At 43.9% G+C, this 15,243-nt stretch overlaps 1 protein-coding gene across 1 annotated transcript in view; it reads left to right on the top strand.

Annotated features, from left to right (window-relative positions):
• SPOCK1 (SPARC (osteonectin), cwcv and kazal like domains proteoglycan 1) overlaps positions 1-15,243 on the top strand; it is a 535,952-nt gene that overhangs the window by 364,715 nt on the left and 155,994 nt on the right. Inside the window, exon 4 of the mRNA XM_024247208.3 lies at positions 7,891-8,005. Coding sequence (XP_024102976.1) covers positions 7,891-8,005 — 115 coding nt within the window. The remainder of the gene's footprint in view (positions 1-7,890; positions 8,006-15,243) is intronic.

The following is a 15,243-nucleotide window of genomic DNA, read 5'->3' as shown; positions in this document are numbered from 1 at the left end:
CTTTCCTTCTACTTCCTCTTCCCACTCCCACCGCACATTCAAAGGGAAATCAATTTCTTGATGGAAATGCTGAGTGAGGGTCCTTGTCAGAGCAGCTGGGGAGCAGGGAAAATGTGAGATGATAGCTTTGAGAAGGGAGGCTTGGCTGCCCAGGCTAATAAAATTTTGTGGTCGTTGATTTTATGACACACATTTCCACAGCTGCTCTGGCAGACCCCTCTTAATGCCTTCTTTTCTAATGATCAAGACGTGTAAATTACCATGTTGGGCTTATCAGTGGTTGCTCATAATGTCTTGCTTTGCATGTGAGCAGAGGGGCCAAGCTCTTCCCAGACACTCTCAGTAGCGGGTAGTCCTTAACTCCTTCATCTCAGAGACAAATGCCAAGATCACCCAGGGCTAGGCACCTGCTCTGGACCCTGGCCATGATCATGGCTTGTCATTGTCTCCTTGCTGCAGACAGGATATGAGATAGAGGGCAATCAGGAGAAACTGAGGGCCCTGGTCTGTGAGTGGGGTGGAGGCTGTGGCTATGGGGAGAGGAAGGGTAGGGAAGGGAAAGGCACTTCCTTTGGAAGAAGGCAGGTCTGGTTCTGAGTACCGGCTTTGCCATTAAGGCTTTATGGTGCTGGGAAGTTACTTTACCGTTTCAAATTGGTTTTCTCATCTTCAACTTGCCTTTTCACTTAATTTATCATAAATATCTACCTATGTTACCAAATATAGATCTACTAGTTTCTGTAAAATAGTTGCATGATGTTTAAAAAATGTATTATGTTATTAACTAAACCATTTCCCTACAGTTGGTGTTCTGGATTGAATGTTTTTATCCCCCTCAAATTCCCATGTTGAAGCTCCAATTCCTAGGGTGTCTGTATTTGGAGAGGGGGCGTCTAAGAAAGTAATTAAGGTTAAAAGAGGTCCAAAGGGTGGAGCCCTGAGCTGATAGGATAAGTGTCCTATAAGAAGAGACATGAGAGAGGGCTGGCTCTCTGTCTCTCCAAGTGCTTGCATTGAGGAAAGACCATGTAAGGACGTAGCAAAAAGCTGGCTAGCTGCAAGCCAGGAAGAGGGCCCTCCTAGAACCTCACCTTACCGGCACACTGATCTCAGACTTCTAGTCCCTAGCACTGTGAGAAAATAAAATTTCTGTTGTTTAAGCCACCAATCTGTGGTACTTTCATTATGACTGCCCGAGCGGACTAACACAGATGGACACTCAAATTGTTATAATTTTCCCTTATTATAGATTATTAAGATGAACATTTTTGCGAATATGTTCACTTGCTGGGTCATAGGATGTTTCTTTTTTCCCTTTTTTCTTGTTATAATTTTTATGTATACCAAAATGTTGAGAGGATACTATAAACTGCTATACACCCATCTACCTACATTTAACAATTGTTATCATTTAAGGGCACAACCAAAAAATTGACCCCCAAAAAAGGCTGTTATCAATTTCTAACCCACTCCGCCACCTCACACACAAACACACACACACACATAATGTAACAGAGAAGATGCTTTTATCTTTGACACAGAAAGAAGTCCCCAGGCCCTCAGTTTAAAGGGGAAAGAAAAGGTCTCTTCCCAGGAGGGCTATCTTCGGTCAGACTCATCTTTCTCTCCTCTGCCTCTTTGTCTCTGTCTGTACTGTGTCCCTCCCCACCGATTCCCCAATCCTTAATTGCAGGAGTCCGACCTTTATGCCACTCTGCTCTCTGCCCTATCCAGGCACATGACTAATAGGCCCTTTGTTTGGCCTCGGAGAACTTGGCCAGCCCCTTGAATGTGAAAGGAAAGAATGGTGAGGAGGCTTTCCAAGCTGCCATTCTTCACTGGTTACAGCAAAAATCCTATGGGCAGAATCTTCTATTTTATATTCTGAGAGGCTCTGTCGTCAGCTGGTGAACAAGCCTCTCTGGAGACACGGGAGGCAAGATGCATGCACGGGTTACCATGGGGACAGACAAGCTGCAATAAATGTTCCTGCTCTTAGCTTGACGAGGTTTTCACAGTTTGGTGTAATTTCTTTGTCAGTCGTCCATTAAGTCACTCCTAATGAATCACTGGGAGTGTCTGCTCTTCATGTGAACCTTGGGTTCGCATGACTCAGGCAGAGAGCAGTCTTAAAAGCAACAGCGAGACAACAGGGCATCTTTAACTGGTGGACTTTTTGCAAATCGAGTGGCCTCTGGCCTGAGGAAGATTCTGGAAGTCACCAGCGTGGGCCAGGAGTTCAAGCTGCTGTTTTAGATTAATCTTTTGCTTACTGGTCTCAACAGGTAGGGTTGTGCCTCCCAGAATCCTGTGTGGCTTGGTGTTCCTGGGGAGAGGGAGGAAGGAGGTTCCTGGCAGGAGAAAAGGGGTTCTAAGAGTTGACCACTGGGCCTTCTAGCCCTGACGTCCTCTGTCATTTGGCGGACGAGAATATTTGTAGTGTGTCTGTTCTTACTAAGTGCCACTTTCTACATAAAATGCATATTTAGGGTTCCCTCTTCCTGTCCCTCTCCCTCGACTTTAGTCTGGTCACAGGTTCTTGCATGCTGGGTTGAAGGCACTGTGGAACTCAAAGGCCCTGGCTCCCCAGCATGGTCCCTGTGGCCCCAAGGCCCTTCAGGACCAGGCTCAGCCTCCTCTCCAGCCTTTTTACTCACCGGCCTGCTCCAACTGCTGCCAGCCTGATGAAACACTTGAATTCCTTAAGCCTGCCACAAACTTTCTTACCCCTGGAAAGACAGCTTCTTGTTATCTGGAGTGTTCTTCCTCATCCTATTATCTGGTTTAAACCTACTTTTCCATAGATGTCAGTCTGTCCAGGAAGTCTCACCTGACCCCCTGAAAGGCTGAATTAGGTACCTTACCTGTCCCCCATAGAACTCTCCTCTCACCTGTCTCCTATGTTCAACGGTGAACCCCTGGAAAGCTGGAAGGACATCTTTTTGCTCACCTCTTTGTATTCACCTTTAGCCTGCAGAAAGATGCTTCACACTGAATGACACTCTGTAAATATTAATTGAATAAACACAAATGTGCGTGCTTTCCCCCAGGTGAGGAACACTTTGGGCCAACCCACAAAATGGAGTCTTCTTCTCATCTCAGCATCTCTGAGGTGGTATCAAGCTCTGCTGTGCTAGGTGTCATGACCCTTTGCCAATTAGCCTATAGGATGTGCTCAAGGAGAGTGCAAAGGCTTGATTCAGGATTTTAAAATCAATGTAGCTAATTAAAAAATAACTCGTTGAACTGAAAAACAAGTTCAGAAACAATTAAGATAATTAAAATATCACCACCTTAATTGAGACCAAGTAGTGAGCTTAAAAATAAAATTAATCAAAGAAAAGTTACATGGAACCAGTAATTAACTGGCTTTTGAATTCAATGCTTTATAGCTTAACAAATCTCTTTAAATTAATTCATTCTTGGTTTGTTCCTTGAGAAAAGTTTCTGTAAAAAGTCATTTTGAAAAAAATAATTGGATTTGTGCTGGGTGCCAGTTGACTCTTGAATAGTTCTGCATATAGGTGGGAAAGATAAAATTAACCGTTGGTGGGCACCTGCTCTGTGCTAGGGATGCTGTCCTGTTTGGGTCCACAGGAGTCCTGCAGGTTTGTTGATAGAAGTGGTAGAGAGGACACAGGGCTTTGTCATCCTCTGGGGATGTCTGCATCCTCTCACTCCTTGTATGCAGAGAGAGACTGAAACTTGGAGCAAGTCCCCAAGAAATCAATAGCACCATGACAAGGAAACTTTGAACCCTGCTCAGGGCTGTCACGCTCAGCTGCCTCTCCTACCTTCTCACCTGCAGTTTCCCCTACTTATTAAAAGGCCTCTCAAATGCCACTTATTATTCGGATCTCTTATCCTTCCCTTTACAAAGTGCATCCACAGTCCTTTCCAGTACTGGTGCTGGGTGCCTTTCAGGAGCATCAATCACCCTGAGCCTTGAGGCTGCTAGGTAAAACGTATTTGGGAGGCCTGAGTTTAAATGGAAATGACACGCTCCTCATCCCCTTTCAATCCCAGTGTTGCTGTTTTTCAAAAACAAAATGCGGCGAGGTGATTAAACAATCGCTGACAGCTTGATTTGTTACTGTTTTGTTGCTCTGTGAAGTTCATTTACTCTAAATAATTTGCATACATGTTTGAAGTATTCAGACCCTAGTAATTGATTTTTAGCAGACTTGATTTCTGTATGCAAATTATTAAGTATGTGTAGGGAGTTTAATAACGAACAGTTTTTATTTATTAGTATTTTGGGTTGGAGATTTTTTGTTTTTAAAGAAATGTTAGCTTCCAGAAGTGGAGGGTGGTCTACAGGAGTTAGCCTAAGGTAGGGTGACAGATGGCAAAACTACAGGAACAAAATTGACCAGACCATGGTTCCTTTGACTCAGTTGGGGGATGGCTTCATTCAGAGGGGGTAGGCTGAGGGCTCAGGTGTCCAGAGCTGGGCACCCCACCCTCTGGGGAAAGATCAGGGCTGGTGACCTCATCCTGTGGGGTGTACTAAGAGTGAATCATGGACCATCCTCTGCAGCACCGGGTCATCTGGCTGCCCCCTCCTTTTACCCAGTAAGTCTCATTCTGCCCCCAAAGCCTCTTAAGAATATGATGCACTTGGGACCTTGGTGTGAGGTGAGCCCCCCAATCAGCTTTTTAAAGAAGATAGTAGGAGATTCTCATGCTTCAAGCATACACTGGTGAAGAATTTGGGTTCTGGAGTCACAGACCAGGTTTGTCCTGCATCTCTCATTAGCAATTTATTTTTAAGACCTGCACATTAATAGCAGCTACCTCCATTGATGGCTATGAAAATTAAATGTGGTAATCCAATCAGAGGGCTTCGTTCACTGTCTGTATGTCAAAAGCACTCAGTGAGTGTTAACTGTGGTTCTTTGTTATTATGAACACTGATTATTTACTCTGGGAACAAAAGACAAACACAAAAAACTTAATAAACACATATGAGGTGCTTAGCATGTTCCAAGTCTAAGTACTTACAGATATCAACTCATTAAATGTTCATGACAACCACCAAGCAACAGCAGGTGATGTTATTATCCCCATTTTTACAGAAGAGGAAAGTGAGTTATAGCAAGGTTAACAAGCAGCAGAGCAGGGTTCAGTCCCAGAAGCTACTCCGCCTTGGAGTCTGTGCTGTTCCTGGATCTGCTCAGCTGATTCATGATCCTTGTGATTGCACTGTCCATTGAGACCACCCGGAGGGCAGTGTGGCAGGTTAACAAAGTTGGCTACAGAGGCAAAAATAAGCTCAAATTCTGCCACAAAGCTTGTCATGTAGTACTGCAGATTTTGACACCCATCACCCTAGGCCAACCTGTTTTTCTCTGTCTCTGACATCCACTCAGGTGAAAATCTCAAGTTCTCTGCTGTAGCACTTGGCATCTGTTGGGGAAAATGCCTCAGCTGGTAACTATGACTGGGGCTGCCAGTGGTCTAGTACCCAAGTTTCTTGAGATCTATAAATGTCTTCATCCTGTGGTGTGTGGAAGTGTGAGAAGGGGCAATGAAGGACTGACACGTCCTGCTAAGCTGTTCAAGCAGCAGAAACACCATTGGATGTTGTGTGTTCAGAACCCTTGAGAAATTTTCATCATTAGTGGTCATCTGGTAATCATTCTTAATTGTTGACTCAATTTTGGATGATTCTTGGAGAATGAGTCAAAGTTGGCTGAGCTGCAGCCCCAGGGTTGGCGTCGGGGGCAGTGCACTGGACTGAGACCGCACCAGTCTCCTGGCTTCTTATGCAGACATCCCCAGGAACCAAAAGAGTTCCACTTAGGACCAGGAAGCTCTTGCTGCAAGTTTCTGGAAGCCCCAGCCTTGGAAGACTCTGAAGGCAGACACAGGGCCCTGCTACCTGCCTTGAAGAGGTTGCCTTCAGCTTAAGAGCTCTGAGTGAATGAACACTCTGTCCCTGGGGCTCAAATCAGCCTCTCTTTTATCTCACAGCCTGTTTCTCTCTGCTAAGCTCCAAGTATCAGAGCCACATCCCTTGGGGAGTAGACTCTACCAGGTGACTCCCCTAGGACCGGGCCCTGGGTCTTATTATTTTCCAGATGGGCCTGAGAATGCAGCCTGGCTTCTGTTTACAGCTGCTGAAGCTGCGGCAGTGGAGGGAGCCAGCTAAGCTGTTCAAGTAGCAGAAATGCCTTTGGATGTTGTGTGTTCAGGACCCTTGAGAAATTCTCAGCAGGCATTTGAAGAAAGTAGTGTGCAGATTCTGGGCCTGGGCAGGAGGAGAGGAACAGTGATGTCCTCTACATGCTGAGGAGTCGGGATGGCTGAGTCCAATGGTTGAGGGCACTGTGACATTTCTTTGTGTTTGTTTTGGTTTGGTTTTTTGACCATGTCATTTCTTATAGAAGTTTTGCTGTACCTGCTTAGGATGCCAATTTGTTTAACCAAATGTTTGCATGGGGAGGACATGGGGAGACATCACCTCCCTTGACTGTGGAGAGCAGTTATGAAAGATTTACTGCTTAATAGGCTTTAGGCCCCAGAGCTGGAAGATGGCACAATTGCTTTTGTTTTGCAGAGAATTCCCCGAGGTCTCTTCTGTGCCAATGATGAGCATGTGCATCTCAGCATGCAGAGTGCTGATTAGCTGAGGGCCTGCTGCTCAGCCTATTCCAGGAAATGTTGCAATATATGAACTGCTGTCTTTGGAGACCCTTTCTGGAGTTACTTGTTTGAATCAACTCCCCTCACCCCCTCCTGTCTCATTACTGCCTCCCCACAAACCACACTTAATAGTCAGATTGAGTATCTTATGATTGCCTGAACATGCCTCCCTACACTCGCTGTGCCGGTTCACTCTGCCTGGATTGCTTTTTCTATCTTTGCTTTTCAAAATCCTGCCCATCCTTCAAGATCCAATTCATATATTAATGCTTCACCAATCCTTGCCCTAGAAATTGATCTCCATTTTTCTCTTGGGCTCTGTTATCATTTTATATGCCGTCATGGTCCTTATCTAATTCTGCCTTGCACAATAAATATTTATGTGTGAGCTTTTCCCCCTCCCTGTTACATTGTAACTTTGTGTGGCACAAAACTGTCTTATATATCCTGAAGTTCTTCAAAAACTTAAAATAGGTTGTTTATGCACATAGTTAGTGTTTACTGAATGGAAGCAAAAAACTCTGTCCTCAAGGACTTTTTATAGGAAATAAGTAAACTTAGGCATGAATGAAGTCATAAAAAGCAACACCAGATTCATAACCAAAGAGGGAAAAGTATTTGGATCATGTGAGATTCTAAAGGATTTTTTAAAAGTAATTCCTGCCTGAGCTGAAGATGCTGAAACTCCCAAAGCACAAAGGAATTGCTCCCCTGATGCTGAGGAAGAATGTGTGATAGACACAGAATTTCCCCTGGCTTGGGCTTTCATTCTATTCCCCTCCAGCCTCAGAGAACAGCACCGAGGGCAAACACATGGTTGGTTTACTTCCTATCTTCCTATCTGTTTATTTAAGTAGAAATAGAAATTAAGGCTGGGTGCAGTGGCTCAGGCCTGTAATCCCAGCACTTTGGGAGGTCGAGGCAGGTGGATCACCTGAAGTCAGGAGTTTGAGACCAGCCTGGCCAACATGGTGAAACCCCATCTCTATTAAAAATACAAAAATTAGCCGGGTATGGTGGCATGCACCTTTAGTCCCAGCTACTTTGGGAGGCTGAGGCAGGAAAATCACTTGAACCTGGGATGGGGAGGTTGCAGTGAGCTGAGATCGCGCCACCACACACTAGTCTGGGCAACACAGTGAGAGTATGTCTCAACCAAAAAAAAAAAAAAAAAAAAGGAAAACGAAAAATTAAATTTCCCTGGAGGTCCTAACCCCGCCCTCCTTCTTGTTTTTGCCTCAGCCCTGGACCCATCCAAGGACCCCTGCCTGAAGGTAAAATGCAGCCCTCACAAAGTGTGTGTGACCCAGGACTACCAGACCGCCCTGTGTGTCAGCCGCAAGCACCTGCTCCCCAGGTAAGGCAGGAAGGCCGGGGGCTGGGGGCTGGGAGGCATTCTGCAGCTGGCAGATCTGAGAGTTTCCAGTCTTTGACGTGGGGATATGGGGAGGGGAGAGCATAGTGTTAGGGTTGCCATTTGTATGGTGTTTGGTGCCTGTACTCCGACTATGATAGGAATCTCAGTTCTCAAACACAGGTTTACAAACAATGTCCATCTTTATTTCCTTTAAATCTACTTCATTTTGACTCTGAGTCCTGATCTGAACAGATGAGCAGAAAATTCCTTCTTGGTCATGATTGAAACCTTTCTCCTCCCTGAGTGATGCCACAACCCAGGAAACTTACAACTAAGAAAGCAGAGGCCAAGTGTTTAGTCTCCTGGTTGCACTAACAACCTCACTGTGATGATTCTTCGAGGTCCATTGAGGCCCAAGGGCTCTCTGCTTCCATGTCCCCATTGGATGTAGCATCTTTGCCAGCCTTGGTTTTTGGGTCCTTCTTTCTTAAGACCACCACACCACCATTCCTTCTGAGAACATGCTATTTCCTCATGATACAGCCCCTGATATCCTCTTTTCCCTAGCCCAGGGGGAAGTGTCCCCCATCTTCTTCAGGGCCCTTAAAGCCATTGCTCTTAGCCCTAACTCCACTCCCAGCATCACAAATGATGGATGCAGGCTTTCAATTCAGACTGCTTCTGCCTTTGGTCCTGCAAAAATACCTGAAGCATGAAAGCAAACAAACATACACATGCAAGCGGGCTTTCTTTAAGAAGGGAGTTGGATGGGGCAGGGATGAGAGGAAGGCAATTTCAGTGCATATTCTGCACTTCTTCCTGTGCTGCTGTATAATTGAGAGGTGTCGCAATGGCGCTTTGGAGTTACCCATGTCCAGTTCCCAAGTGGGTAATATGCTTTGCCGCTCACCGGCATTGTACCATGACCTTAGACAAATAAAGCAACCTTTCTGAATTTAGATAAATAAAGATTCCCACTTAAATCTGCTCCCCATTGAGAACTTTTGCTTTATATCTCCAGCTTGAGCTGGGACCATGCAGAATGGGTCCTATCCCTTCCCTCTGTTCCTGAAGTCCAAGCAATGCTGGTCCCCTTGGCTGTTCCTCTGGGGGTATTTTAATTTCCCTCAATCCTGTGAATGGTTTCCTCTGAATGTGCCTAGGGAGCTCCTGCCCTCTGAAATCATGGTCTGGCAGAGAAATGGTGCGCCTGGCATGAGGTGAGCATCTAGAGCAGCTCCCACCCCATACCCCTCTGGCCTCTCTGAGCCTGGCACCTGCAACAATAGACCTAGCCTCCAGGGTCATCTTGCTCTGGGGTCACTGTCAAGGTTGTTTTTAAAATAATCAGACTTTGTCTCTACAAGAGCAAGATGCAAGGTGTCATAATGTGCTTTTCTCTGTCCCCAGACTGAACTGTTTTCCTGGTGGTAAAGCTAGATTGCATCCCTGGAATACTTCAGCCTGTGCTAGCGTTGTGCTCAGCACCTGTTTCCTTGAGTTCTTTCAGCCATTTTGTAAATTTGGTATTTATTTTGTCTCTGCTTTACAAATGAGAGGACCGAAGCTAGTGAGGCATTAGTAATTTGTTTGCAAGCAGCAGCATGATTCAAACCCAGGATTGTCTGCCTCCAAAGCTTATGGTTTTCACTACTACAATATGTTGATGTCTTCATTCTACCTGTGATTGTCTGCTCATCCGTTCATTGACATTCAACGAAAAGGTATCGAGGCCTTAGGCACTAAGGCTACAGATGGTATACAAGAGACCCTATTCCTACCCTCAAGGAAAGTCAAGTTCATTGGGGAGTGGTATGTAAAAAAATACCACTTTTTTGGGGGGGGTTATTATTTGAAGTTCCTTTTAAGGTATATATTATCTGAGAAAACTAGCCTAGAATCTCCTGCTACATGCAATGTCTTTCTTCTTGGATGGAGGGAAGATGTGACCATATGAATTAAAAATACCCAAATACCCTTTGGGATGGTGCTCTAGGTTGTTTAGCCATGTGTGTGTGGTGTGTGCATGTGTGCATGTGTGTGTGTGTGTGTAAGATGGAGAGTCCATTGCATGTTTCCTCCTACAATGCAGGATATGGCCCTTTCTGGAAGTGTTAGACAAGACATTTTTAGTTTTAAACTCAAATTGGTTTGAGATCTATTCAGCAGCCTCATTGATATTCAGGTATATCCAGGTGTAAATGGTGTTTTTCTGGGCATGCCATGTTTCTGTGTTGGAAGCACCAACACTTTTGCTTGTGTTGAAAATTGTAATCCTCATCTCCCACATCTCCTGGTGACCACAAAATTACAGTGGCTGAGAGCATGGATTTGGGAAGGAGACCCATCTGGGCTCAATTCCCAGGTTGGCTATTTCCTTTTCCAAGTGGCCTTGGCAAGTTATTTTATCTTTCTGAATTTGTGCTTCCTTATCTGTTAAATAGGTTTAATGACAGTGCTTCTACCATTCCTCTTTTTCATTTGCTGGAACACCTCCTCTAGTAATTCTTATAGGGAGGACTTATGGGTGATAAATTTTATGAATCCTTGCAGAGTATTGTGTGTGTGTGTGTGTGTGTGTGCATGTGTTTGAGTGTTCAATAAAATGATGGTGTGTAAAGTACATAGTCTATTGTCAAATAATAGCAGCTGTTCGTACAATTACTGAAACAATTATGCTAATAGTTATTATTGTCTACTTCATTTCGGAAGGTCAGCCAGAAATCTCCAAAGTTGCAAGTTACTGACTAAAAAGTAAATCACTACAGGTGCCTTGGTCCCTACCCAGTTCGATTGTGCCTGCGTCTGCAATTTCTGCAACAGGAAGCCTTTGAGGTTTAGCGTGAGGATGACAGTGTCATTTCTGCTGCCCCCTTTGCAATTCACAGCAGGTGTAGACTAAGAAGATGATGGGATTTCTGATAATTGGGCCCATCGGTTCATTGGAAAAAGCCCAAAGAGGAGGCACTGGCTGAGATAGTGTGCCCACTCCTTTATCAAGATCTGGGAGGCGGCCTGGCCCAGGAAGTCCCTGAGTGTGTTTGTTGTGGTTGTTATGTCCAGCCTTCCTTCTCTTCCTCTTAGAGGCTGAATTACTCAGCCCACGATATCAGTTGAGTGCATACCTCTTTGAAGGGTCTTGGACACCTTCCCAGAAGAAACATCTGTCCTTCCACATTATACTCCAGGAGTCCCCTCTGACCAGGGAGACCATGTTGACAACTCTATTTATTCATCAATCAGGGAAGTAATCTTTCTCTCTGTGAAACATCTGTAGGCACTCTCGCCAGCCAAGTTGGCCTCTGCAGCAGCTTAAGAGGCAAATCTCACCTGCCAGACAGTCATGAGTGCACACAGAGAGTTAGCCAGGCCAGGCTTTAGCTGGTTATGAGGCTCCAGACTTAGGCTATCTTTGCAAGCAGATCAAGACAGAAGGACAGTGAGCACATCAGTGAGAGAATTTCATTAGCTTTCCTTGCCTGCAGAGATTGAGTGAGCAGAGAAGCTGTTTGACACACACATCTGTGACTGCAGTGTGTCAGGGCCGGCAAGCAAGCAATTTCAGTGGGGGGCCAAGCAAGGCAGCCAGCCCTCCCCTGCTGGAGTTCTTCTCCTTGATTAGGGTGGCATTTGTATTTGGTTTCAGGTAAACTCATATTCTCTTTGGAGAATTCTCTTTGGAAATTCTTTGTTTCACACCTTCCTGCTGTTAAGCAATATTGAGTGGGGTTGTGAGGGACAGATTTTTGTAGTATGTTCATCTTTCAAGTTCTCTAAAAGGGCCAGTTATGCACAAAAGAGCAGTGTGAAGACAGCTGGGAGTCAGGAAGCCTTCTCTTAAGCTACTTTAAAATAATTTTTAATTTAGTTTGGTGTAATGATAGTTGATGCTTGTTATAGAAAACATTAAAAGTAGAGGGAAAAAAAGAAACAAGAAATAGGCAATGGTCACACTATCTAAAAACAGTAATTAAAATATTGCGGAATATTTTCTTCCATTCTTTTTTCGAATCATGAGTTTTGTCTATTGGTGTGTTTTTATCAAAACTCATCAAGTGGTTCCTATATTGTATATAAAAATTTCTATTGCACCCTCTTTAGTTAATTTTTATAAGTGAGTATTTTAATGATACTACAAATTATTTATAGATATAATTTTTTTTGAGACAGTCTCTGTCATCTGGGTGAAGGGCAGTGGAGCGATCATAGCTCACTGTAACCTTGAACTCCTGGGCTCTAGCAATATAGTTATGTATTTTAATCATTATATAACATACTATATAAAAAATAACTTGAAATGAGTCATAGACCTAAATATAAGAGCTTAGGGTTTTTTAGAAGTCTTGGAAGAAGGCTTCGAAGAAAACATAGGAGTTATGACCTTGAGTTTGACTAAGATTTCTTAAGTGGGATACAAAAAGCCTGAACTGTAATGCAAAAAGAATAGCAACAAATTAGACTTCATCACTGGTCTTCTAAAGGCACTTTTACAAAAATGAAAAAGACAAGTCACTCTGAGTGAAAATATTTGCAAAACATGTACAACAAAAGATTTGATAGTAAAATATAATGAAAGCATATGTGCATTTAAAGACTCCATCCTGCATGTTCATATCAGCTTTATGTGTGATCGATAAAAACTGTGAAACAACCCAAATGTCAACAAGAGGTGAATGAGTAGACAGATTGTGGTCTATCTCATAATGGATTACTATTCAGCAATAAAAAGAAATAGGTTATTGATACATCCAACATAATGGATGAATCTGGTAATAATTAGGCAGAGTGAAAGAAGACAAACCTCCCACAAAAAGGGGGAGATACTGTACAATTTCCATTTACATGAAATTGTAGAGAATACAGACCAATCTGTGATGACAGAAAGCAGGTTATTTGTCCTCAGAGTAATGATCATTGAGTGCCTAAGCATTCTGTAAGCCTTGATCATAAAGTAGACCCTTTGGGAGACAGTTAAGTCACACTCTGGTCTTAGATGCCCAGGATCCCATTGGTAAATGGGTTTGTTTGCAGAAGAAGGGCTTTTATTACAACATTGTGCTATTCTTCCTGACTTAGGTTTTAGCAACATTCTCATAGGCATTCTTAAGAAAAATGTTCTCTTAGGGGACAGGGGGATAAACAGAAAGTCCTCAGGCCTGCAGAGGGCTCTGCCCTCAGGGATTTTCTGCTAGTCTGCATGGCTGGTTCTGATTTATTGTTCTGTGGGGCAGAGGGTGGAGGTTTCCCTACAGAGTGCTGAACATTGATTTTACCTCTCTGTTGCCATTGATTTTCATTTGGAGAATGGAAAATTGAAGCATTTGTTTTAAGCCTTCCAGACAAGCCACATTCTCAAATTCTGCAAGTGTACTGTGAATGGGAGGGAGGGATTTTAGGATGGAACTTACAATATCTAAGCGTACCCTTCGAAGCCTTAGGGGAGCAGTGGGAACTAATCTGTTTTTAAATAAGGAGCAGACATGGCCCGACTTCCCAATGGGCTGGGCCTCTCTAATGTAATGGCCCTTTATCTCCACTTCTTAACTATCTGGAATAACAACTAATTCTCCACACCAGCAAAGGATTCAGATCCAGTCGAGGATCTCGATACAGTAGACTGATCTGAGAGCTTTCTGTCTTTTATGTGAACTTGAAAAAAAGAATCAAAGTGTTCGAGGTCAGAGAGAAGTACATCACAGAATGTGCCTCAAATACCAAACTCTCAGAGGAGATTTGAAAGGATGATGGTTATTTCATCTCAGTTTTGTTTTACAACAAAGCACTGCCTCCTGCTACAGGGGCTTTGAACTGGTTGATTATATATACACATAGCTGTCAAGGTTTGGAAGACACGTGGCCATGCAGGAGGTGGGTAATTCCTGGGTGTCTGGATGGCTTTCTGGCACTTCACAAGTCAAGGCATTGCCAGTGACCAAAGAGTGATTGTGCCCACATTCATTACTACGATTTTGTATTTATGTAGCTTATGCCCCTTCTCCAAGTGGCTCATGCATTGCTTTGGGGTTCTCCTTTAAGCTCAGAGGATCTTCATTTACTGTGTTCTGGGTCTGGATAGGGTGCCAATGAGAGCTTGGTGCTATATTCCTACACTGATTGTGGAATTAATGCATGGAGTTTTGGGTTTCCCTCTTCAGAGTCAGTCATCTTTGTAAACAGAAACATCATCACTGTGGTCTATTGTTCTGCAAATAAATACCACTGGACAGTAAAGAAGATGAGAATGAAAGTGGCTGGCTCAAGGATGCTACTTACTGACCACCTATCTTGTGTTAGGCACACTTTGCAGGAGGAATCTTACTGACTTCTCACAACAGTCTGCTAGGTTGGTATTATAATACCCATTTTACAGATGGAATTGTTGAGGTTCTATAAATAACTGTCCTAATTGGACACTGCCAGTAAGGGGAAGATTAGAACCACAGTGGAGGTCACTGCACTTCCAGATTCCATGCCTGTTGCCTATGCTGCACAGCCTCCTCTGCTGTGGAGTCATGGGGCAAGCTCCCAGGAGCCTGATGTACATTTCCCTTAGTGATAACTGCCACCTGCCCCCCGCCGCCCCACCCCCAGCCCATCTGCTCCTGGCCTTAGAGGTGCTGCTATACAGATGCCTGGGACCTTTTCTCCCAATCCTTGCCCCTCGCAAAGCAACTAGTCCATGCCCTGGTATTAAAACCTATTTCTTCTTTCTGTGCCCAAAGCAATAATTCTGAGTTCATTTTTCCCCTTCTTGGCTTTTCCGAAAGTAATCATTCAAACCACATGTCACTTAAACATAGAGATATTTAATTACTTTAAACCCGCAAGCGCCTCTCTCTTTTTTTTAAACAGCAGAAGCACTTTATGGCTGTGCTCAGGGTAAGGAACTAGCTGCTTGTGGAGCCTTCACTGAACAAGGTTTTATAACTCAAGCCGCTTAACTCCTCTGTTCCTTTGTTTTTCTCTCTGAAACGAAGACTATTGATTAGATGACCTTGATGACAAGCAGCAGAGAGTAAAAAGCAATTCATAATGGAGATGTGAATAATTACGTGGAATTTTTAGTCCCTTGGATTAAGGAACAGAATGAGAGGCAGATATTGCACATTGTCAGGCAAATTCGCTAGGCTGGGGGTCCCCCTTTACAAATACAATTTTTTTTTTTTTTTTTTTTTTTTTGAGATGGAGTCGCTGGACTGCAGTGGTGCAATCTTGGCTCACTGCAACCTCCACTTCTC

This window comes from Pongo abelii, chromosome 4, assembly GCF_028885655.2.
Source record: "Pongo abelii isolate AG06213 chromosome 4, NHGRI_mPonAbe1-v2.0_pri, whole genome shotgun sequence".
NCBI lineage: Eukaryota > Metazoa > Chordata > Mammalia > Primates > Hominidae > Pongo > Pongo abelii.
The sequence above is the reverse complement of the archived record's forward strand: the minus strand, read 5'-3'. Positions and strand labels throughout refer to the sequence as shown.